The sequence below is a fragment of the Lactuca saligna genome, chromosome 2, assembly GCF_052625555.1.
Source record: "Lactuca saligna cultivar CGN05327 chromosome 2, ASM5262555v1, whole genome shotgun sequence".
Classification (NCBI taxonomy): Eukaryota; Viridiplantae; Streptophyta; class Magnoliopsida; order Asterales; family Asteraceae; genus Lactuca; species Lactuca saligna.
This window is the reverse complement of record NC_136418.1, coordinates 7,224,226-7,250,408: the sequence shown is the minus strand read 5'-3', so window position 1 is coordinate 7,250,408 and position 26,183 is coordinate 7,224,226. Positions and strand designations below refer to the sequence as shown.

At 33.2% G+C, this 26,183-nt stretch overlaps 2 protein-coding genes and 1 pseudogene across 2 annotated transcripts; 1 reads left to right on the top strand and 2 right to left on the bottom strand.

The window, feature by feature from the left end:
* The first annotated feature begins 57 nt into the window (after nucleotides 1-57).
* On the top strand, nucleotides 58-25,197 carry LOC145030635 (uncharacterized). The gene is made up of 8 exons (XM_078979014.1): nucleotides 58-420; nucleotides 1,294-1,359; nucleotides 15,012-17,690; nucleotides 17,824-18,360; nucleotides 20,813-21,472; nucleotides 22,862-23,521; nucleotides 23,963-24,772; nucleotides 24,911-25,197. Exons 3-8 carry the CDS (start codon nucleotides 15,039-15,041, stop codon nucleotides 24,932-24,934), a joined length of 5,343 nt encoding a protein of 1,780 aa, XP_078835140.1. The 5' UTR covers nucleotides 58-420; nucleotides 1,294-1,359; nucleotides 15,012-15,038; the 3' UTR covers nucleotides 24,935-25,197.
* LOC145029493 (secreted RxLR effector protein 161 pseudogene) lies at nucleotides 3,762-4,526 on the bottom strand (annotated as a pseudogene).
* Nucleotides 7,351-7,998, bottom strand: LOC145029492 (uncharacterized). The gene has a single exon (XM_078978009.1). It carries the CDS (start codon nucleotides 7,996-7,998, stop codon nucleotides 7,351-7,353), a length of 648 nt encoding a protein of 215 aa, XP_078834135.1.
* Nucleotides 25,198-26,183: the final 986 nt, after the last annotated feature.

Genomic DNA, 26,183 nt, shown 5'->3' with positions numbered 1-26,183 from the left:
CCATTCAATTACCTTGTCAATTCCATTAGCTGTCCATTCCATCTTTGTAATGAACATTTGTTTTACAATGGAAGATAGAAACAGGTAGAAAAGAGGGATAAGACAAAAAGTAGCTTCAACGAAATGTTAATCACCAAAGTAATAGAAAATGGAGAGAAAAATGAAGAAACGAGAGGATTGTGAAGGATTAAATTAGGGTTTCTTCCCCTCAAAATCATCCCCCCATATTTGGCCTGATTGGGTGGGAAAGAAAATCATTCCCAAATTACCCTTGCCTTTCCAGCTTCACTAAAAAGAAATGACCATCGTTGCAGCAAAAACAACTCATACCTCCTTCTTCGGTAACCATCGCTGCTTGCTTCATCTATCTTCAACAGTAATACAATTGTTCTTCATCGGTAAAACCAAATCAAACCACAGGTATGTATTTAGTCTTTTCCATTCTTCACTGCGTTTTTTTCATCAACAAAAACGATTTTGATGTTTGATTACTCTGTGTCATCGTTCCTTTTAGCATATAAAACAAAATTGATTTTAACTTCTGATTACCTCATCGATTTTGAGTTTTGATTACTTCATCGATTTTGACTTTCACACTCCACAATTTTTCCATTTTCCTTCCTATTAGAGAACCACTTGTTTAGTAGTAATCACTCTAAAACCATCATCCACCATGTTCTTCTACTTATCAATAACTTCATCAATTCTTCAAGCATTGAAATAAGCATCAATCAATGTCTTGTAAATGTTGACATCACGTGATAAATACTGTACTAAATTGCAGCTTTTGTCCCTGTGAATTGCATCTTCTATCCACTGTGTTTTATTGTTGGTTGTTTAGGCCTGCTTTATATTGATTTTTTGTCTAGTCTTTCTTAAATGGTTACATCTTTTCTTGTTTATTGTAGCCATGAGAAAAGTGGTGTGGACTACCTTAATCACAGAATTAATGAAAAATTCTTTGTTCAGTAATAAATTTGAAAAATAATATCTGGATAATATATGGATAGTCTGGGGACTACGCCTAGTATATTATTCACTTGATATTGAATTAATATCATTATAAACTTTTTCTTTTACTTATGGCTAATTACTTGTTTCTAATCACTAAATTTTACTATTTCAATATTTATAGGACATTCATAGCTTCCTTTAAGAGATTTGCCTTTAAATTATAATGAAAAGACCATAAATAAATGAAAAGTTAGGATACCAAGCCCACACCACACCCAAACTTCTAATACAAAATATTATTGATGCTTTTGTTTTTCTCTCTTTAAATGCCCTTCTCAGTACCTTATTTTGGATAGTTTGAGAGAGTTTCAAACAAGAAGATTGCAAGAACAAGGCAAAGTCCAGGTATTATTCTCTTTTCTTATGCATTATTCTACAAGCATTTTCTATAGAATCCATGATTTTTGTTTTTTGTTTTTTTTTTTTAATTGAACTTAGATTATGACTTCTGTGCTTTATGACTCATAAGATTTTGCATGAGTTTGGGATTTGGTAAAGAACGATGGTGAATACTAAGAGCAAGTGAATCTAGATGTAATATTCTAGTATATGATGATGAGAGAGAGAGATATCATAAAATGACTACAAAATTGTTTTAGTTAGGAATCTGATCACTTAAATTAAAAAGATCCATGCTAAGAACATACTGCTTATGCTAATTAGTTACAAAGAATAACAATTTGCTCATATTTTTTGATGATGTTCAAGCTTATGGTACCAAACTAAATTATGACATAATTGAATATCAGTCTTTGCAATTAACCTTAAATTTTGTTACTGTCATCATATTCAAAATTAGTATGCCACAAGTTTATCTTCAAATTCATTTTAGATCATGATATTGACTATATTTACAAATTACATCATAGTCTAGGGCACAAAGCAATACAATTGGAATCAGCTAAAGGAATCTAGGATGCATATATACTTATATAGTTGTTGGATTAGAGCATGTCTTATGTACCAAAACAACAACATAAATTTAAAGCAACCATTTCTGAAATACCGTAACTTTTCTTTTCTTTATTATTTTTTACCAAATTATTGTATTTATGAAAATATTCCAATAATTCCTTTATTTCCTAAAATCTTCCAAAGCTAGGTTTAATGTCAATTTCAATTTGATTCTCAACTTTGCACTCAATTTTAGTTTGATTTTGGGTCTATGTTTCGGTTGGTATTGAAGGGTATGCTATGCTGCACATGAATTATTACCCAACAGCTTAACATGTTTGCATCCGAATTATTAATGCCATCTTTTTCTTGAGCTTCACAGTGATAAGAGAGTTTTGTTATATCTTTTGTACTATTATATGTAAAACATATTGTATTACAATAAATATTTATTTACAAATTTTCAACCATAGTAAAGTTTGAGCATCGAAAACAAATTTGTCATTCGATTTTAAACTTTTCCCAAGATGTTCACCACGTCAAGTCTTTTTATTAACATGTTTTTTTTTTTTCCTTATTTTGAGAAAGAAAATATGAGAGATTTCTTTTTGTGTTGACGACTCTTCAAGTTGCATTCTTTTAAATTCATTATATCACCATCCTTAATATAGCACTAAGCCACTAATATTCATTTTTTCTTTAAAAATAATAAATATATCAAGTATTATTAAAAAGTTATATTATTCAAATAGTAATTTACTTATTTCAAATTAAAAATGATTAAAAAGTTAGTATATAAGTATATGTTTCAACCAATTGTACTTTTTTTTTTGTTAAGCATTAAAATTTCACCTCTTAAATAATTGTCGGAATTCAAAAAACAAGTTAAGCAACTTCAGACAAATGATAAACGAATTCGGTAAAACACACGGAATAAAACTTTTCAAAAACTATAATTGAAAAACAGAAATTCGAACACAACATTTAACATGATTCGGTCAATCTAGCCTACCTACGTCCACAGAACAAACAAGAGAGAGATGATTTTATTAACTTTCAAGGACAATTACAACCACACTCACAAAGGTTGCACTTTAGTTTAGCTCTCAAAAGAAAAGGATATCTTTTGCTTACAAACTACTCTAAAGGATGTGCTCTTAACATCACAATAATTAATCTCTCTACCCCATAGTGATCCATCCCACGTCCCAAGTACTCTTTTCTCTTTATGAAGTTATCAAACTTTAAGTGTCATTGCTTAGAAGCTTACTTCATTCCATACATACTTTTATTCTTCTCGGAAACCAAATTTTTCTTACCAAAAACTATAAGAGTAGGTCGTGCCTTGTAGATTTCATCTGCCAATTTATCAAGGAGAAAAGCTTTATTCACATCTAGCTACTCTAAATGGATATCTTCAAAGGCTATTGTCGTCCTCACAAGTGGAGAATCAACCTCTCCATTCTGTTGGAATCCCTTGACTACAAATCTACTCTCATATGTCTTATTGCCATCTAACAAATCCTTAACCCAAAACATGTTTTTTCTGTTGGAAATCAAGCTTCCACAGGACCTGATCACACTCAAGCAACTGAAACGAGAAGGAAGAAAGAACACTCTTTTGGAGCAATTTTCTCTGGTTTATTACTTTTAATCAAAACTGAATACACATGAATAAAATGCAAGATACTACTGCTATTTAAAGGCTAAAAACAATCCTTATTTTACTCAAAAACAAAACAGAAAACAACGTCCACTTTCTCCTAAATAGCTGGTAACGAAATGCCCATTTTCTCCAAAAACTCGGTCAAAAGCAGGACCTAGTCAGAGTTGACTTCCAACATTCTCCCCCGTTAACTCTGACTTATATCTTCCAGGTTTTCGACGCCTAACATGCTTAGCATCTCTGTGAACTTCAATCTTGGGAGTGCTTTAGTAAGAATGTCAGCCTTGTGTTCCTCTCCACTGATATGCTCCACATGAATCAACTCTCTTTCAATGCACTGATGAATGAAGTGGTATCGGGTGTCGATGTGTTTACTCCTTCCATGGAAAACCGGATTCTTTATTAGCTTGATCGCGGATTTGTTGTCTACCAATAGCTTGACTTTCCCAGCTTCCTCTCCAGTTAATTCTTTCAACAAACCTCTCAGCCACAATGCTTGGCAGACCGCAACAGTTGCAACCATAAATTCAGATTCACACGAAGATAGAGCTACCGTGTGTTGTTTCTGCGAGCACCAAGTGATCAAGTTACCTGAAAGGTAAAATGCTGTTCCTGTTGTGCCTTTCCCATCATCCCGATCCATGTTGTAGCTGCTATCGCTATACCCAATTAGCTTCCCATCTCCACCTGGTTTATACATCAAGCCATGATTGATGGTGCTTTTCAGATACCTTAGAATCTGTTTTACTGCCTTGAGGTGGCTTACTCTTGGGTTTTCCATGTACCTTCTAACAACTCCTACCGAATATGCAAGGTCCGGTCTTGTATGAATCAAGTATCGCAGGCTTCCAATGAGACACCGGTACTCTGTAGCATTCACTAACTCTCCATTTTCATCCTTTGTCAAGGATAACTTTGGTTCCATAGGGTACTTTGAGCCATTACAGTCCATCATTCCAACCGTTTTTAATATTTTTTTCACTTACCCTGCTTGACCAATTGCAATGCCTTCTTTGGATTGGTTTACTTCTAAGCCAAGATAGTAAGATAACCTCCCCAGGTCACTCATATCAAACACTTTTTGCATTTGTTTCTTGAATTCAGCCACCTTTTCTTCACTAGAACCTGTCACAATCATGTCATCGACATAAATTCCGACTATCAACAAAAATTTTGTGTTCTAAAGCTTGTACACCGCCTGTTCTTGAGGACACCTTCTAAAGCCGAATTCTTTAAGTGTTTTGTCTAGGCGTATATTCCATGCCCTTGGAGCTTGTCGTAGCCCATAAAGGGCTTTGTTCAACCGATACACCATATGTTCCTTTCCTGTAATCACAAAACCATCAGGTTGAGAAACGTATACCTCTTTTTGTAGTTCCTCGTTCAGGAAGGCTAATTTTACATCTAAGTGGTGAACCTTCCACCCATTCTTCGCTGCCAAAGCCAGTAATAGTTGAATAGTTTCCAACCATGCCACCGAGGCAAAGACCTCATCAAAATCTATGCCTTTCTGTTGTGCGTACCCCTTTGCTACCAAACGAGCCTTGTGCTTCAATACTTTTCCTTCTGCGTCCCGTTTCAGCTTATACACCCATTTTAAACCGATTGGTTTCTGCCCCCTTGGGAGAGTGGTCAGATTCCATGTGTGGTTCTTAATGATGGAGTCAATCTCTCTTTTCATTGCCTCCTGCCAATCTTGATCAGTTGCTGCTTCTAAATAGTTTGTTGGCTCACCATCCACAAGCATTAATTCTTCTAGTTCAACTTCTATTGGCTCCGTTTCATCATAAATTTCAGATAGGTTTCGAAAACCTCGAACAGGTGTATGATCATACCTTGAAGAACTCTCGTCTTGGTGCGTATATGTCGGTGAATTTTTCACGTTCGTTGTGTAGGGTGTGGCATCTCATGCATTTTCTGAGTCGTAACTAGCTCCAGGTGATGCGAGCAGTGGTGAAGGTGGATCGTTTACATTGTCTTGTTTGATAGGGTTTTCAACTTGGCCTCCAATTGTTTGCTGATGGGCTTCTCTTTTGTATCCATTATTCATAAATGTTTCAAACCAAGGTTCTTTTGATGTGGGCTCATGACCTTGGATACCGGCCCAGACCCATTTTCGTTTCTCTTCAAAGATTACATCACGTGATACCACTACTTTATGTTCTTTAGGGTTGAAGAAACGATAAGCCTTTGTTCCAGGCTCGCTTCCTAAATATACCATCACCGTGCTACGATCACTGAGTTTCGTGGTCTGATTCTTGGGTTTCTTTACGTGTCCGACACAGCCAAACACTTTCAGGTGCTCAAGCGTTGGCTTCTTGTTCTTCCACCCTTCGTATGGAGTCATTCCCTTCACCCCTTCGTTGGAACTCGATTGATTATGTCGACAGCATGTTAAACTGCCTCCCCCCATAACGTATCTGGTACATACATCGTCTTCAACAGAGATCTAATGGCTTCGAGGATGGTACGATTGCGACGTTCCGCCACCCCATTCTGTTGAGGGCAATATGGGGCAGTTAATTGCCGTTTGATTCCTTCCTGTTTACAAAAATCAACAAATTGTTGGGAGGTGAACTCCCCCCCCTCGATCAGTCCGCAACCCCTTTAGCTTCAAGTGACCTTCACTCTCAACTTGTGCTTTGAACCCCTTGAAGGTTTTAAGCGCTTCATCCTTCCTTTTAATCATGTAAACCCACATATACCTACTATAGTCATCGATAATCAACATAAAGTATCGATTACCTGCCATTGTGGGTGGATCGATTGGACCACATAAGTCAGCATGGACTAATTCAAGGGGTTTAGCTGCACGCCATTCTCTATCTTTCGGGAATGGTTGACGAGCTTGTTTAGCAACCAGACACCCTTCACAAACTTTGTTGGATGCTTTAATTTGGTACTCCTCGTACCAAGTTGTTTCTTACCATTGAATCGATGATTTGAAAGTTTATATGCCCCAACCTCGCATGCCAAAGCCAAGCTTCGTCATTAAGACTTGATGCGAGACATACCGGTTGAGTTGTGCGAAGCGCTATCTTGTACAGGCGGTTCTTTGACCTTTGCACCTTCATCATTAACCGACCACCTTCATCATGTATTCTCAAGTATTTATGCACCATCTCAAATTTATATCCAATTTCAGTCATCTGTCCCAGACTCAATATGTTGCTGTGTAGTGCTGGGATAAAGTACACCTCTGTGATTAGTTGTTCGCCATTTTTGCATTCCAGCAAAATAGAGCCCCTCCCCACGATTTGAACTCTAGAGCCGTCACCAAAACGTACCTGCCCAGTTATATTTTCATCAAGTTCAGCAAAGAATTCTCGCACCCCTGTCATATGGTTGCTTGCCCCATTATCTAGATACCATATATCTTCACCCTTCTCATTCTTTGCCTCGTTTTGTTTTGGAAACACCTTCTCTTCATTTAGCAAGACCATGGTGACATCATCCTCTCCACACACAGTTAGAAGCAGTGTCGGTTCTTTTTCTTCTACTCGAGTCAGATTGGCTTCATCACCATTCTTCTTTGGTGCCTTGCACTCAGATGCATAATGGCCATGCTCCTCAAGTTGAAACATTTTATATGCTTCTTGTCCCTGCTCTTTTGGTAGTTGATCCCTGAATTTCGCTGCCAACTGGAACCTCCACGGCCTCCCCTACCTCGGGTACTTCCTCTACCACGTGATCCACTTCGACCACCTCTGTCATGATGTTGTGAACCACGACCTCTTCCATTCGATGAACTTCCTCCTGGAGTTTTCTGAACATTCTTAACATCTAACTTTAGTGAGTAGTAGAGTGCTCTGTTCATTAGTTGACCCGCTCCGAAGTCGTAAGCGGTCTTCGTATGCTTTCAGTCTACCGATTGCCTCATAAAATGGCATTGTGTCAATATCTGCATGTTGTTCAATCGAGGCCACCAGTTGGAGGTAATTATCTGGAACTAAGTCAAGCAACTTTCTCACCAACACACCATCTTCAAGAGTTGCCCTGAGACTGTTGTATTTTGCAATCATACCACTTAATTTTCCTGCAAAATCATCAATGGAATCTCTGTCCTTCATCCGTAACGCCTCAAAATCACTTTTGAGTGTATGCAATCTTGCCTTTTGTACCCTATCTGCTCCCAGGTACCTTAACTTCAAAGATTCCCAAACCTCTTTTGCTTCCCTTTTCTTCGCCACTTGCAGCAGAATGTCTTCCGGTATTGCTTGAAAAAGAAAAGCCCGAGCCGACTTGTTCTTTTTCTCATCCATAGCTTCTCCGTTTACTGGTTCAATGGATTCCCATATTCCCTGGGCATCCATTATAGCTTCCATTTTGATCGCCCACGTGGTGTAGTTCGTGGGAGTCAACATCGGACATTGAAATGGCACTCCACCATTGTCTCTTGTAACGGTTTGACTTGAAGATGACATTATTTTGTACCGGATGTATTTTGGCATAAACTGAACCTGGTTAGCTCTGATACCAAGTGTTGGAAATCAAGCTTCCATAGGACCTGATCACACTCAAGCAACTGAAACGAGAAGGAAGAAAGAACACTCTTTTGGAGCAATTTTCTCTGGTTTATTACTTTTAATCAAAACTGAATACACAGGAATAAAATGCAAGATACTACTACTATTTAAAGGCTAAAAACAATCCTTATTTTACTCAAAAACAAAAAAGAAAACAACATCCACTTTCTCTTAAATAGCTGGTAACCAAATGCCCATTTTCTCCAAAAACTCGGTCAAAAGCAGGACCTAGTCAGAGTTGACTTCCAACATTTTCTACGGTGTACGCAACTCATCTTCCATAGCTTTCTCCTACTATATGGAGTCTTTCATCATCAAAGCCTTTGGATTTGACTCAGGTAAAGTAATTAGTTAATGGAGAGTACTTGACTCGAGTACCTTATTCTGTAATAGATCTCTAGCTAGTAGGAGGTTCGATCTCTACATTGTCTGTAACATCACCGTAATTTCACTCTCTTACATATTATCACCAGTTTTCCTACTCTCTCTAGGTTTATCAGAGCTTCCAATTCTTCATGAACTTTCACATATCTTTTCCATAGTGATTGGTGTTGGCGGATTGCCTATCTTCGGAAAAGTGACAATCTTCTTATTGCCAATAATAGATAGCTTATAAATAGCTATCGCCGTCTTTAGATCTTCCTATGGATACTAGCATCTCAGTTTCCTCCTCACTCATATACACAAGACTTTGGTGTCATATTTGTAGGTGTCCGAAACTTCTTCGACTACACGTATTTCAACTTCAAAAACCTCGACTATGGGGGTGTTTGGATTAGTTTTTTAGTTTATTGCTTATAGCTTATTTGTGGTAGGAATAAGTAATAAGCAATAAGCATGGGGAGGGATGCTTATTAAAATTAGCTTATTTAGCTTAATAAGTTGGATTTTATCCAAACACTCAAATTAGCTTATTGTGGGAATAAGCAATAAGCACCTCTTTTTTTTTTCCTATCCAAACACCCCCTATATATAGTGTACCATGTTTGAGACATTTAGCAACAACTATGTTCTCTTTCATCACATTCAATTTTTGATCACCAAAACTAACATGATGACCCTCATTATCAAGCTGCCTAATTGATATCCATATTCTCTTGAGATCTAATATCAACTATCTAATCACACAAACCTTATTCGCTACTAAAGGCCCTTCATATATGTTATGTAGTTCCTTGATAAAACCATGAGTATTCTCCACATGGAAAATGTTGTAAGCAACGTTATTTGCCAAGGATAACCTCACAACACCAAGTGCATGCCGATCTAATAAATCCTAATCCTCCTGATTCCTAAGAAATTTTTTTTGTTCCGACAAAAGTTGATTAAAATTCTTTTGGTAGAAGTAGTCGTTGATTTGCATTTTCCAGAAACCGATTGGTACATTAATGAACACAATAGTTGCTACAAACATTTGAGCCTTTCTCTCTCTCTCTCTCTCTCACTATATATATATATATATATATATATATATATATATATATATATATATATATATATATATATATATATAGCTTTATTATTATATAAAGCATTTTAGACATCTCTTGAAATTTACAAGGTACCACACCTACTACATCATATGCAATCAATTTATGCTTACCCTTCAATACACAATATACAACTTATTGAAACATAAGTTTTATAAAAGGAAACCATTTTATCAAATAATTACTTTCCATCTTTATTCCCCCAATCTTCGTCCCTCCATCAAATTTGTCTCTCACATTCATCTCTACAATTCGTGTACTTTTTTCAATATTGGTGCAAACCCTTTGTTTAATATTAGTGTTCATCTCTACAATCCATCGTATACTTTTTTCAACACTTTATTGGTGTTTCTTTTTTATAATAATTTTTGGAAGATAAAAAATTGCTTAATTTGAATGTTTGCCAAATGAAAGGACCGGTAGTAATTATGTTTGTGGTTGGATTTAAGATTTTTATGTTGGTTTATGACCATTTCGACACATATGGAATTAGTTATATTTGATTTTGCTTTTGTTTTAATGTGGATGTCTAAGTGTTATTTACCATTTCAATTTTTGATTATCAATATGATAGTAAATTACATTTTTTCCCAATTGAGTATAATTTTCTTATTTTTGGTCCCAATAAATATTTTGTTTGCAATTTTAGTCCTAAAAGGTCTATTGTTTCAATTTTGGTCCTTGTTGTGGTATCATTAATATTTATAGTCCAATTTCGATTCTGATTACTATACTTTTACGTTTATATGTTTCATGTTATTTATTATTTAATTTATATTTAAACATTAATCATAACAATTTGCTCCCAGATTTGCAATAAAATAAAACCCAACCCCAACAAGCAATGAGTCGTGCTTTACGTATGCAACCAAACCAAGACAACCACATTCATTTATTTAAACTAAAACCATAACAAGCTTTTATTTTTATTGTAAAATAGCAGCAAATTTATTTTCAAACCAAGAGCAACCTACTTTCATTTTAATGTAAAATAGCAGCAAATTTATTTTTAAAGCGAGAGCAACATACTAAGATACTTAAACTTTATCCAAAAGTAACAACTTACTTTTATTTTAAACCAAACCAACAAGGTACTTATATATTTAAACTAAAAAACCATTATACTTTTATTTTTAACCAAAACCAAAACCACAACAAACATTTATTTTAAACTAAACAACGTACTAAATGCCACCTGTCGCATTAAATTGTTACGTAATCATTCATCGAAAAAAGCATCAAGCATCCACCGCCCCAATCCCCGACCATTGCATTGTGCGAGTACCATACTACTATATATATATATATATATATATATATATATATATATATATATATATATATATATATATATATATATATATATATATATATATATATATATGGAAAAGTGAATAAGTGGCTGTCATGTATGTAATGTTAGGTATAAAACCATCAAAATCGACTTTATTTTGATTAAAAAATACATTTTTCTTTAATATTTAGCTTCCTATTGCCTTTAAACTTATATTATATTTTATTTGGTGATTTATCTTCAATATCTTTCTATTTCAAATGTGTTTTTTATTAGACCTTTAATAGGTTTCATAACTTCCTTCAATACCTATCTTATGTATACTTGTATGGGTTTTCTATGATGTCTTATGATAAGCAGTTTATTGAGTTTTTTTAATAAATAATTTCAATCTTTCAATGTATTTTTTATATTAAATTTCAATTGAAGACCTACAAATAGTTGGTAAAATATTTTTATAGATGGTTTGTGATGCTCTTATATATGGTTTGTGCTGCAAAATCAAACTTATAAAATTCCATAAAAATATATACAAAGCTTAGTATAAGTTCTAATAGAGGATACAAGAAAGATGGTAGAGAGATTCGATGACATTTTGTTAAAAATCTATAGTTTTTGGATGGTTCTATACCTAACATTAGGTACATGACAACCACATATTCCCTAAGCCCATATATATATATATATATATATATATATATATATATATATATATATATATATATATATATATATATATATATAATTCTTCAACATTAAGAGGTATAAGTTTTATAGCATACTATACAATTAGAAAATGCATAAATCGACTCTCCTAAATCTTAGGTTTTATTTCTTTCTCCACTTCATGTAACCATCGGTTAACCTATAAAGTTGAATAGTATATATTATTAAACATAAAAAACAATCCTATTGTGCTTGAACAAGCTAATAATTCTTAACTGTATATATTAAATCGGATCCTATATTTATCGAATTCAAATTTGGAATCATGAATTTTCTTTTCACGTACAATTTATATCCCGAATTCCGGTATTGTCTATAAATCTTCTAATGAAAATCAAACCATCATCTCACCCTTTGTCGCCTTTACAAGTGATGCTAAAGTTGTCAATCTTGATAGTTTGAGGGTATAAATCTTCTCGTGAGTGTATGGGTTGAACCCAAGAAACCAAAAAACCACCCAAACCGATCTCAGAACCCACGAAATTGAACCTATAAGAAACCGATCCTATTGGGTTCTAAAAACCAGTTGGGTTTGGGTCCAAAACCGACCCAAATCGACCCATGCACAACTCTACTGTTGCCCATCTATTAAGTTTATATCATATTCTAACGTGAAATGATTATGAATGAAATTTGGCTATATCTTGTAGGTTTTGTTATTGTATATGGAAGTCGTTGCATTTATAATGCGCTATATTAGTCACCAAAGATATTTGAATACGAAAACTTTAATTAGTGAAAAAACAACCATTTGAAAGTTTTTTATAGGACCATCGCTCTTTAAACAATTGCTATTGTTAGAGTATGAGTTTTCCTATTTGAAAGTTTGTACAAGTTAAGATCAATCTTTTAGAAAATTATAATCACTTAACTGCCTTTGGCTTTTCAAAAATTAACCATATTACAATGCTAAAAGTTATAATAAGATGTCATATAATTATGATGGGCCACTTACAAGCTTGAAAATTAATATTCTAATGTTTTTCCTAATAATGCAAGAAATCATAAAATCTATTTATTTTTCATTATTTCGTACTTATTATATCTTGTAACCTCATTAAGATTTACCATATAATGCAAGAAAATCATAAAATCTATAGCTAATACCTTTTAAGGTTGACTTTCGGAAGGAAATAATATATCGATCGAACCATCCATTTACTGTAGAAAATTATATCCCGATGCATTGCACGGGTATATATATATATATATATATATATATATATATATATATATATATATATATATATATATATATATATAGGGTTTGGCTCCGGTGATGTGTTCGCATGCTACCCACATTGGTGGTAATTAATACAAACTCGAGGATTTAATCATGTGCGACGAATGTTCATGGAACGTTATTTAAGTGGGTTTTATTATTTATTTTCTTTTATTTTCATTTATATTCGATTTTTAAAATTTTTTTAACATTTAAATAGATATATACTCTGTTTTCATGTTTTTTATTTTTGTTTTTGTTTTTATAAGAAAAAATTATTTTTTTTCTCTTTCTTGTTTCGCTTTTCATTTTTTTTAGTGTCTTTACTACAACAAAACTCATCTTGGAGAAAACTATAAAATAAGTCAAAGTACATTGTTATTAACGTCCGTTCTCATATAAACATCATAAATAAACAAATAGTGCAAGACTCACTATGCATTGCAAATAAGTTCCCAAACCCTTAGTCATCCCAAGTAGAACTGCTCATCTTAAACTGTTTAGGTTTAAACTCTCATCTCACAATTAATCATTACAAGTCACATTAATAGTCACTATGAATCACCACAAGTCACCATAATACTCTCTATAAGTCACCACAAGTCACCTTAATACTTGATATGAGATACCATAATACTCGTTATTAGTCACTAAAGGCCATTATTATACTCGCTATGAGTCACCATAAGTCATTACTTCCCTCGTCTATATGCATGCAATCAAACTTTAAGACTAAAATTAGCATCATGAAAACGCCATCTGTTATTTAATTTTCTGTAGATCAAATTGGGGTAAAATGCGAGGGAAGAGAACTGGTCTCACTTATACATATTTAATTACTTGACACCTTAAGCCCCTCCAAGACCTATTCTTTCATTTTCACCACTAAGGAACTAGTTTTTAATTGATACTTGTCTGATTTATCCCTCCCTCATGTATTTTCTATTTTAAATACAAATTATTATCCTCTTTACCTTTTAATCTAAACCTTTTACTAACTCATTTTCTTATTCTTTATTTTCAATTTATGATTTATTTTATTTAGTTTACCACAAGTTTTGTTTTCACTATTTAAGGAAAAAAAACTATGGGATCAAATTGAAGATGTTACAATGGAAGGATCCCCTAAAATAGATATATGTTTTTTTTACATCAAAAAACACTTTATAAGGAAAAATGCTAGTGAGAAGCTTGGATTACAAGTCTATGACGCATTCTAATTTTGGATCCATACATTAGTTCTACAATTAATAATAATCGCTTTCTTAGTTCCAATATTTAACCAATTGAATGCTAACAATTTAACCTCATCTACTAGATCCTTGCTAGTTTTAGTGGTGTTGTTGAAGACGATTCAAGTTTTTGCATCTCTAGAGCATTAGTATAAACAAAAAACTATAATTGAATAGTACATCTCTTCTTTTTTTGGAATGGAACGATAATATTGCCATAAAAAATATGTAGAAACACATCATTTTCAATGAAATGACAAAATAATCATTTTTACTATCGAGCGATTTCAACAAGTGTAAACTCTACTATGTTTTTAACTGATGTATAACCATAATTATAATTAAATCCAAAGTCAAAATGATAGATAAGTGTTAGTCATTATTAAAAATGATTTATTGTCATTTTGATTGAAAATTATATGTTTCGACATATTTCTATGGGGATACTGTTGATTGATTTGAACAAATAAAGAATTAACATAATTATATTTTTTCTTATAGTAATGTTTTGGGATATACAACTTTAAACAATAAGCAACATCTTGGCTCTAGACATGAGCTAATATTAAATGCATCTTTAATTATAAAGTTGACTTCTTTACACATTACATCACCTATAAATTCCAACCTTAATCGATAGAATTAATCTAAAATGCATGTAATTGCTATCATCATCTTTAACATATTCATATTTTAATGTTTTTATAATTAGCCCATGAAAACCATTTACTTGATTTATATTACTAGCATCGTCCTTAGAACTCTATAACATTGTATTTTAAACTCATTTCAATTATAAAATAACTTGTTTTATGGAATACATCATTTATTCGACTATCTATGGGCCAATACAAATTTACTAAATTCATCCAATAGGACATGTAATTGCTCTGTCTATTATTAATTTCCACATAATTATGTATGATTAATTATTGGCTACTATGTAGGTGCTACACAAGTAAGCATATCCAACAATGGAAGCAACTAATGAAATCATGAAACAAGTTATTCCAATTTTGATGGTTCCCATTAACGATTACCTACGTTACATTATTTCTTGCATGAAGTATGTGAGGAACATGGGTATTAAAATGACGGAGTTAAATGCTGCAAGATTCAGCGTTGAAGAACACATGATGCGAAATACTAGTAATCATCTTGAGGTTCCAACCTATGTCGAGGGTTGGTTGAAAGATGTAGGAAAAATCATGGCAAAATCCGAAAAGGTTCTTGGTGAAGTCGTTAGTTGCTTTAATTTAAAGATTAGGCACAAGGTAGGGAAGAATGCCTTCAATATAATTGAGGAGATTGATAGTGTGATGAGACGACACTCTCTAATTACTTGGACTGATCATCCCATTCCTCTGGGCAAAGTACTCGATTCAATGAAGGCATCCACCTCCACCCCATCAATTGAACACAATGTATTCCAGTCAAGAGAGGTGACTTTTAAAGAAGCACTAAAAGCACTTGGATCGAACCACAAAGGTCACATGGTAGCCTTATGTGGGATGGGCGGTGTGGGGAAGACCACAATGATGAAAAGGATAAAAGACGTTGTGGAAAAGAGGAAAATGTTCAATTATATTGTTATGGCGGTTGTAGGCGAAAAGACAGACCCTATTGCTATTCAGAAAGCTGTAGCAGACTACCTTCGTATAGACCTAAGTGAAAGCACTAAATCAGCCAGAGCAGATAAACTTCGTAAATGGTTTAATGACAACTCTGATGGGGGTAAGAATAAGTTCCTCATAATACTTGATGATGTTTGGCAATTTGTTGATCTAGAAGATATCGGTTTAAGTACTTCTTTACCAAATCAAGGTGTCAACTTCAAGGTCTTATTGACATCACGAAAGAAAGATATTTGCACAATGATGGGAGTTAAAGATAATTCAATTATCAATGTCAAAGTCTTAGAAGAAGAAGAAGCACAAAATTTGTTCCTCCAATTCGTAGAAATTTATGATCGGGAGCTTCATCAGATACGGGTAGATATAGTAAAGAAGTGTTGTGGTTTACCCATTGCCATAAAAACCATGGCCCTAACTCTTAGATATAAAAGCAAGGATTCATGGAAAGATGCACTCTCCCGTTTAGAGGACCATGAAACTGAAAATGTTGCAAATGAAGTTTTCGAGATGAGCTACCGCAATCTCCAAGATGAGGAGACCAAAGCCATTTTTTTGCTTTGCGGTTTGTTCCCCGAAGACTTTGATATCCCTACCGAGGATTTAGTGAGATATGGGTGGGGATTAAATTTATTCAAAAAAGTGTATACCATTAGAAAGGCAAGAACGAGGTTGTATTCTTGTATTGAGAGACTCATGGATTCAAATTTGTTAATTGAAAGTAATTATGTTGGGTACATCAAGATTCACGATTTGGTGCGCGATTTTGTTTTAGATATGTATTGTAAAGTCGAGCATGCTTCAATTGTCAGCCATGGTAATATGCATGGTTTTATTGAAAATAATATGACCGACTCTTGCACAGCAATTTCATTATCATGTGAGAGTATATCTGAGTTTCCAAGAGACCTTAATTTCCCAAATCTAACGATTTTGAAACTTATGCATGGAGATAAGTGGCTAAGGTTTCCTCAAGACTTTTATAAAGGAATGGAAAAGCTTCAGATAATATCTTACGATGAAATGAAGTATCCATTACTTCCTTCATCACCTCAATTCTCAATAAACCTTCGAGTGCTTCAACTTCATGCATGTTCATTAAGAATGTTTGATTTCTCATGTATTGGAAATATGTTGAACTTGGAAGTGCTCAGCTTTGTTGATTCTGGAATTGATCGGATACCTTTGACAATTGGAAACTTAAAGAAATTAAGGCTACTTGATCTGAGATGTTCTCATGGTCTTTGTATAGAACAGAGTGTCTTGAAAAATTTGATCAAACTTGAAGAACTTTATATTGGAAATTCATCTGGTCTTATAGATGATAACTACAATGAGTTGTCAAAGCGTTCAAGCAGCCTTTTCGCATTAGAATTAGAGTTCCTTAATAACAAGGATCAAATGAAGAATGTGTCATTTAAGAATCTTGAACGATTCAAGATATCAGTGGGACGCCGTTTAGATAGATATATCAGTAAGAGTAGTCACCCATATGAAAACACGTTGCAGTTAGTAACCAGCAAAGGTGACATACTAGACTCGAAACTTAATGAGTTGTTTGTGAAAACTGTGGTGCTTTGTTTAAGTGTAGATGACATGACTGATCTTGAAGATGTTGAGGTAATATCTTCAAATTCTTCTCAATCCTCTTCATTATGCAATTTAAGAGTCCTTGTCGTTTCTGGTTGTGCGGTGTTGAGATACCTTTTCAAACTCTGTGTTGCAAACACTTTGTCAAATCTTGAGCATATGGAAGTTTATGAGTGCGATAATATGGAAGAAATCATACATAATGGGACTGGGGGTAGTGGAAAAGAAACAATTACATTCCCCAAGCTGAAATTTTTATCTTTGGGTGGACTACCGAAGCTATTAGGTTTGTGCCTTAATCTCAACAAAATTGAGTTACCACAACTCATAGATTTGAAACTTAAGGGCATTCCAGGTTTCACATGCATTTTTCCACTGGAAACATCTACTTTGTTTAAGGGAGAGGTAGATATATACATGCTTTATGTAAATACAATTTAAATAATCTTTTATACTAAAAGTTTGAAAATGTACTTGTAATTTGATTGTGTGATGTATTATTTTTGGATGTGGCTATTAAGGGGTGATTTTTTTGCAGGTTGTGATTCCTAAGTTGGAGACACTTCAAATTGATGACATGGAGAACTTAAAGGAAATATGGCCTTGGGAACTTAATAGAGATGAGAAAGTTAAATTGAAAGAGATTGAAGTGAATAATTGCCATAACCTTGTGAATCTATTTCCGTGCAATCCCATGTCTCTGCTGCATCATCTTGAAGAACTTAAAGTCAAGAATTGTGGTTCCATTGAATCGTTATTCAACATCGACTTGGATTGTAATGGTGCAATTGGTGAAGAAGACAACATTAGCAGCTTAAGAAGCATCAAAGTGGTGAACTTAGGGAATCTAAGAGAGGTGTGGAGGATAAAAGGTGCATATAACTCTCGTCCCCTCGTCTATGGCTTTCAAGCTGTTGAAAGCATAAGTATTGAAAGATGTGAGAGGTTTAGAAATGTATTCACACCTTCCACCACCAGTTTTGATCTGAGAGCACTTATGGAAATGAATATAAGGGATTCCGGTGAAAACAAGCAAAACAGCGAATTAGTAGAGAGTAACCAAGTGCAAGAGCAGGTATGACTTTCAATTGAACTTTCTTACATGATTAAGGACTAAGCTTTTCTTTTATATAAAAAAAGGATGGGATGACTTAAATTGGGCATCACAATTGGAACATAAGGTTACTAACCATTAACCGACAAAACACTTGAAGTAATGTTTGCGAAACAATTCATGTATAAATGTGACCAACTCATTTATTTATAAAATGACTAAAACATATGATTTTTAATTAGAGGATTATTATAACAAGTTTAAAATAGTTTAAAACATAACAAATGCTTACTAAAATTTTGTAACTTTATTTGTTATAAATGCCATTTATGATTTTTTAGTAAAAAAAGAACACAATGGTAAAGTTTGACATACTTTATTATGTAGACATATAAATTTGGTCCATGTAGTATACATATTTTTATAGTTGGCAAATCCATCACATTTTTTTCTCCTAACGCCATTACAGTTTTTTTTTGATAAATTTAATGTAAAGGACTGTTTTTCCCTTCAATTTTTTCTTTTTCTTTTAGTATTATTACATATATTAATATTTTATTTTAATAATAAGGACCTCTGTCTTAATCTTAAATTGCTTCCATAAGACCATCTCCAATAATAATAATAAAATTCCAAGAATTCAAAAACCCAGAATGTAAAAAACCCAACTGAAGCACACAAACCATTAGTTGGATTAAAAGACAACAAAAATACTTTTGATCAACATGCCACGGAAAAAGCATGTCGGAGATGCAAAGAACAAAAATACCTGAAAAAAACCCAAGAATTCATAACAAAAATAAACTCTAATCATTACACAAATAAACCCCAAATTTGATTAAAGTCATTAAACAACCCACAATTCATACCATAAATCAATCCCAACTCATATTTATAAAAAAAAAAAAAAAAAAAAAAAAAAAAAAAAAAAAAAAAAAAACATGGAATACAATGTATACAAAGCACTAAGCACTACAAATTATGTAGCCTCTTTACAACAGCCATGGTTTGTTCTAGGTACCATCATCTATTTATGTTCTATATACCTTGATTTAGACCAGATATCTTAAATGCTGAAATCGATTCAGCTTAAACTCAACCAACATAATAAGATAGATGAGAGCCGAAGCTACAAGCCAATATAAATTCCTTTCTTCTGTTTTCTTGATCTTGATAGCAAGTTAAATGATTTTGTACTTCAAGTTGATAAAATTCTACATTGTAGAGAGATTATCTTGAAAACAGCTGGACCAAGTGGGTCTGGATCTGGTTGATGAAAATGGTGTTATGACAAAAGTATACAATCAACAAGATTAATAGAAATAAAATAAACGAAATTGAAATATATATATATATATATATATATATATATATATATATATATATATATATACAAGAATCAGTTTACAGAAAACATATTTAATGGTTTATGCTTACAATAGAAACACAAAAACGAAATTATGTAGATTGAGGCCTGCAAATTGCAGTGTTCTAAGACAGAAATTTCCCTAGTAGGGATCTGTCTAGAGGATACAACAAATCAACTAAGAACTTCTTTTGATTCTGACGAAATTCTCTATGTTCCCTTCATTGTATTTGGAGTACGAAATTATAAGAGGAATCTGTATGCAATTTTTCTTAACCCGAAATCTGGTCTTTGGTGATCTATTTATACATATAGATTGCCAGGTTTTTTCCCTCCAAAACTGCTAACCGAAAATAACTGTCAAAATAGTTAAAACGAATTTAACAGATTTTTAATATATAATAAAAGTCAAAATCGGAATTAATATATATATAAAATATTGTAACTATTCAATGAGACCCCAAGGCCCAAGGCCAATCTTTGACCATTAAATATATATATTAATATAAGCTTTCAAGACCAATTTGCCTAGCCCAATCACCAAATCCAACCCAATCCCTCTAGTCCAAGCCTTTGATGTGGAACAAATCCCAAAGAGAGTGTTTTCCATTTAACAAAGTTCCAACAAATGGAAGGGAGAGCTGGGGCGGTACTTCCAACATCGGAAGGGGTGTGGATTTACAGAGGAGATGGTTTGGGATGGTAATATGGTTGAACCCATTCATCTTCGTTTTTTTTTTTTTAATTTAAAATTTAATTAGGGGTATCAGTTGCAGCTTCTTATTCCTAATTATCCAATCAAAAAGGGTGATACTTAAAAGCGTAGGGACTTAGGTTGTTTGGAAACAATTATGTGTCTCTTTGGTGGGCATATAAATTTGGCATACTTAACCCTTTAATTGACTATGGTTGCTTATTAACTCAATTTCAAACTAAACTTTGTTTCTTGTTTGACAATTTCCATCATTCGCAAATGTTTCTTGAAAAATTACCTAAAATTAAAACAATCTTTTGCAAATCCAAAATTCTAAGTGTGAATATAAAGTATTAACACAATTCGGTACTCATGTTACTAGCTGCATTTTTTGTTGAAATATATGTCTGCAGACTGATATTCTGTCAGAGGAAGAGACATTACAAGTTACTACTAGCTGTATTTCTAATGTATTCCCATCCTGTCTCATGCACTCTTTTCATAACCTCCATAAACTTTTATTGAACAAAGTTAAAGGAGTGGAGGTGGTGTTTGAGATAGATAGTGAGAGTCCAACAAGTAGAGAATTGGTAACAACTCACCATAACCAACAACAGCCTATTATACTTCCCAACCTCCAGCATTTGATTCTATGTTATATGGACAACATGAGTCATGTGTGGAAGTGCAGCAACTGGAATAAATTCATCACTCTTCCAAAACAGCAATCAGAATCACCATTCCACAACCTCACAAATATAAGTATTTATAATTGCAAAAGCATTAAGTACTTGTTTTCACCTCTCATGGCTAAATTTCTTTCCAACCTAAAGAAAGTCGAGATAGAACTATGTTATGGTATTGAAGAAGTTGTTTCAAACAAAGATGACAAGGATGAAGAAATGAATACATCTACCCGCACAAGCACCATCTTGTTCCCTCAGCTTGATTCTCTCATTATAAGATACATGAAGAATCTGAAGTGTATTGGTGGAGGTGGTACCAAGGATGGGAGCAATACAATATCTTTCAACAATACCACTACAGCTACTGCTTCACTTGATCAATTTGAGGTATGTTTTGTACATATACAAGTATTTATTTAATTTTTTTGTTAACATCCATTTTTCTTTGCAATATTCTATGAAAATCACCAAATCACCTACAAGAGATTTAAACTTTTATTGCATCCATTATAGCCAGAATTTCAACCATTTATATATTTAAGTTCTCATATTTAGAGTATCTTTAATTGAAGGTTTTTTTAGAGATCAATTCTTTAGAATCAACCTCTTAGAATGTTTTTTTTTACCATTAGAGAAGGTAGCTTTTTAGGTCAAATACTGTCGACCATTTTTATTCTACTAAGTGCTTTTTGAGTTTTGTGTTTTGTGTAACTAACCCAAAGAATCAACCTCTTAGAATGTTCCATTTTACTCCTCTAATTCTATTTCATTTTTAAAGCTTTATTACTATCTGACTTATGAATTTGTTTAATTATATTATCAAATATATATTCAATTGAATTTGTAATGGTCATATGATACATTTTCGTCTGTCTTTTTTTTCAAAGCCAAATATGATTTAGTACTACTTTTCTTAATTATACGTATTATAATATATTGATATTATTTAATGTTATTCTTTGGTGCTTTTTGGTTTTATAAATACTAAAGGTGTCATGTTTGTAAAAAAGAACTGAAATCAAACCCAAGATAACACATTTATGTTCTCTAATCTGAACAAGAAAGAACCAAGAAGGCGCTAGGTATTAGACAACATAGTAACTTAGTTTAGCTATTAGGGGCCATCATGCTACAAACAAAATCATGCATAATTAACTATCAGTTTCAAACACAAGTATTAATGGAGAACTATGCAAGGTTGAATATTGTCTATCACAATATTATATGTTTGTTTTCCTGATGAATCATTTAATTGGTTCTGTTGGCCAGGTTCCAGCCGGTCTCCATTAGCACCCAGAAAATTATTCACTTCTCATCATTTAATTTATGCTTGAAACTGATTTTGCTTTAATTTACGCACATCATTCAACAGCGCTTTAAAATATGTTACCCAAAACGAATTTCATCATCAACCAAATTGATAGAAAACCTTTGAGTTGGCTATTTCAACTAGAAGATATGAGTATTTTTAGCTGCTTGTTGTGCTAAACAATTACATATGCTTTCTCAATTTCATTGATTTTGCATTCTAAAATTTTTGGTTGTAGAGTGGTGTGTCATTTATTTTATCTTTAGTGAACCCTGGCATTATTTATAAAAAACGGAAACTGTATTTTTCATATGGAGAACACTGGTGTTGATTTAGCATTAAAATTAAAATGTTGAATTGGTTTTCTCATACCACAGTTGTGTATATGTATGTAGTTTTGTAACATACAATTAAGCTCTGGTAAGTACATAGTTTAATTTTACATCAAATTTCCACGCGTTTTGCAGTTTTTAGAAGCAGGTGTCGCTTCTTGGAGTTTATGCCAATACGCTAGAGAGATAGAGATATATAAATGTGATGTATTGTCAAGTGTGATTCCATGTTATGCAGCAGGACAAATGCAAAAGCTTCAAGTGCTGACAGTAAGGTCTTGTGATGGGATGAAGGAATTATTTGAAAAGAGTGGTTGTGATGAAGGAAATGGTGGAATTCCAAGGCTAAATAACGTAATTATGCTTCCCAGTCTAAAGATATTGCACATCACATGTTGTAGGGGTTTGGAACACATATTCACATTCTCTGCACTTGCAAGCATGAGACAGCTCGAAGAGTTAACTATAACATATTGCAAGGCCTTGAAAGAGATTGTGAAGAAGGAAGAAGACAATGCATCATCATCATCATCGAAGGAGGTTGTGGTCTTGCCTCATCTAAAGTCCATTGTACTATTGGATCTACCTGAGCTGGAGGGTTTCTTCTTGGGGATGAATGGATTCCTCTGGCCTTCATTGGATATGGTTGGGATCATTGATTGTCCTAAAATGCTGGTATTTGCACCTGGTGGGTCCACAGCCCCCCAACTCAAGTATATACACACAGGATTAGGCAAACATACTCTTGGAGAATGTGGTCTTAACTTTCATGTCACAACTGCTGCACATCGTCAGGTATAATTACTTGTGTGTGTGTGTGTGTGTGTATATATATATATATATATATATATATATATATATATATATATATATATATATATATATATATATATATATATATATATATATATATATATATATATATATATGGCATCATCAAATTAAGAAACCATGAGGCCAAGTAAAAGTATTAAAACAAAATGATACCAGTTTGGGTCTAATCTTTTGTTGCCACTTGAATCAAAATTTTCCAGAACGTATTCTGCATATCTAACTTAATTTATGAGATCAAATATAGTACTCCATGAATTGGATAACTTTTAGTTGGATTTATAATTAAGTACTATCGTGATTAATAATTATAATCTCTTGTATATTGTTCAAATTAGTACAATATATGATATTTCAAATGTTTTTGTTTAACATATGCCTACATTTTCTTTATTGGACTTGCAGACACCATACCCCAGCTCATACGGGATGCCTTGGTCTTTTCATAACTTGATCGAGTTAGATGTAAACATAAACAGTTATGTTAAGAAGATTATTCCATCCAGTGAGTTGCTGCAACTGCAAAAGCTGGAAAAGATAACTGTATTCTCATGTTGGGAGGTAGAGGAGGTATTTGAAACTGCATTGGAAGCAGCAGGGAGAAATAAAAATAGTAATTGTAGTAGTGGTAGTGGTTTTGATGAATCGTCACAAACTACTACTACTACTACTACTACTCTTTTCAATCTTCGAAACCTCAGAGAAATGAAGTTGAATTATCTATGTGGTCTGAGGTATATATGGAAGAGCAATCAATGGACAGTATTTGAGTTTCCAAACCTAACAAGAGTCGATATATGGGGATGTGATAGGTTAGAACATGTATTTACTAGTTTCATGGCTGGTAGTCTATTGCAACTCCAAGAGCTACGTATAGAGAACTGCAAGCATATTGAAGAGGTAATTGTTAAGGATGCAAGTGGTGTTGTAGAAGAAGAGGAGGAACGAACTGATGGCAAAATGAAAGAGATTGTGTTACCTCATCTAAAGTCCTTAGTACTTGGAAGTCTTCAATGTCTTAAGGGGTTTAGCTTCGGGAAGGAGGATTTTTCATTCCCATTATTGGATACTTTGTGCATTAAGTATTACCCAGCAATAACAACTTTCACCAATGGAAATTCTACAACTCCACAGCTAAGAGAAATAGAAACAAGTTTTGGCCTGTTTTATGCTGCAGGGGAGGATATCAACTCCATTATAAAGATGAAACAAGAGGTAAATACATGTTCCTTGATTTAATAATTCTTAGAGTACATTTCAAAACTAGTCATGTATGTTGTTTTGTTATTGTCAACAACCATGGATCCTTCTCCATTAATTCAACTTTATATTTATATACTTTAATTCATGCAGGAATTCAGAAGACCCCCATATTAATGAATAATAAAGGTTAACTCTATTTCCAAGCGGTCATTGTTGGCTATAACCTATTTTTCTCCTATGCATCGATGGTATGTGATTCGTGCATTTCTGATGTGCTCTTCATGATGATGTAAATTCTGATGTTGGATTACAAATGGTGTATCCTTTTTGCTTCCAAAGACAGTATCAAGAACCGTTGGAGATAAGTTACAATGATTTCAATCATTCTGTGTCTTTGAAAACTGTGACATTCATGTCCACGTTTTTTAGTACTCAATTCCTTTCCTAATTGTATTCAATCAAAAGTGGTAACTGTTTATCATTATTCGTAAACATAATTATAAGATTCATTTGTCATCATTATTGGTTGAGTAGTATCCTGAATACTTAGTTCTTTGGTGAAACCTTTTTTACCCAAACAAATTTTCTAATATAACAATAATTATACAAAGAAGTTTTGTTATGTGGGCTTGGTTTCTAAACCCACAGGTGCTATCAATTCTTTGAGGCCACATCTATTTATACATAGAAAATGTAACCTTCTGTTGTAAATATTTTATATCAGAGAGATGAGATTTTTCAAAAGCCTTGAATGGCAACAACATGTTGGATGATCATTACTTATGGAAACAAGTCAGGAAAAATCACTTCATGTACCAAGCCCTCAAAAGTTTCATTACAGTTCCATTATGCATAAAATCTTTTATTAGGTGTAGTTTTTTTTATTTATTTTTATTTTTATTTTTATTTTGAATTAGTTCACTTAATGAAGACAATACTCAGTCAAGTAACCTATATGTAGATGCTTCTTTATGACTTAACTCATAAAGAATGACTTAATAGAGAAAATCGAGAAGATGTTTCCCCATTAAGTTGTAATTTTTCAAAAATTTAACCTCATTGTTTTCTTCCATTCCCTTGAGTGTCATGGTTTTCACAAATGTGTTTAAGCATCATGTATTAGGGAAAAACAATAAATCAGGGCCTTAGTGTCTTGTATTCAAGAAGTCAAAGGGATATAATAATAGGGTTCAACATTAGAATGCTTGGTTAATGCTTGTCTATATCAAGCCAAGCTTAAAGCACATAACATGAAAACAATTGGAAGAAGAACTTGCTGCCATCTTGAGATACATACAATTTCCTTCTATATGAAAGCAACAATCTAATTAAACTTTAGCAGATATCCTATTCTTTAGCATCTCAGTAATCTTGAAAAAGTAAATTCAAAAGATCTCAAAGAGTGTCTTTAAACAATTAAGAG

Bases quoted from the DNA above. Each gene is read 5' to 3' on its own strand.
- LOC145029492 (XM_078978009.1), bottom strand. From the start codon at position 7,998: ATGTCATCTTCAAGTCAAACCGTTACAAGAGACAATGGTGGAGTGCCA.
- LOC145030635 (XM_078979014.1), top strand. From the start codon at position 15,039: ATGGAAGCAACTAATGAAATCATGAAACAAGTTATTCCAATTTTGATG. The intron at 18,361-20,812 runs GTATGACTTTCA...ATATGTCTGCAG, and splicing joins GTAACCAAGTGCAAGAGCAG to ACTGATATTCTGTCAGAGGA. The intron at 23,522-23,962 runs GTATAATTACTT...TTGGACTTGCAG, and splicing joins CAACTGCTGCACATCGTCAG to ACACCATACCCCAGCTCATA.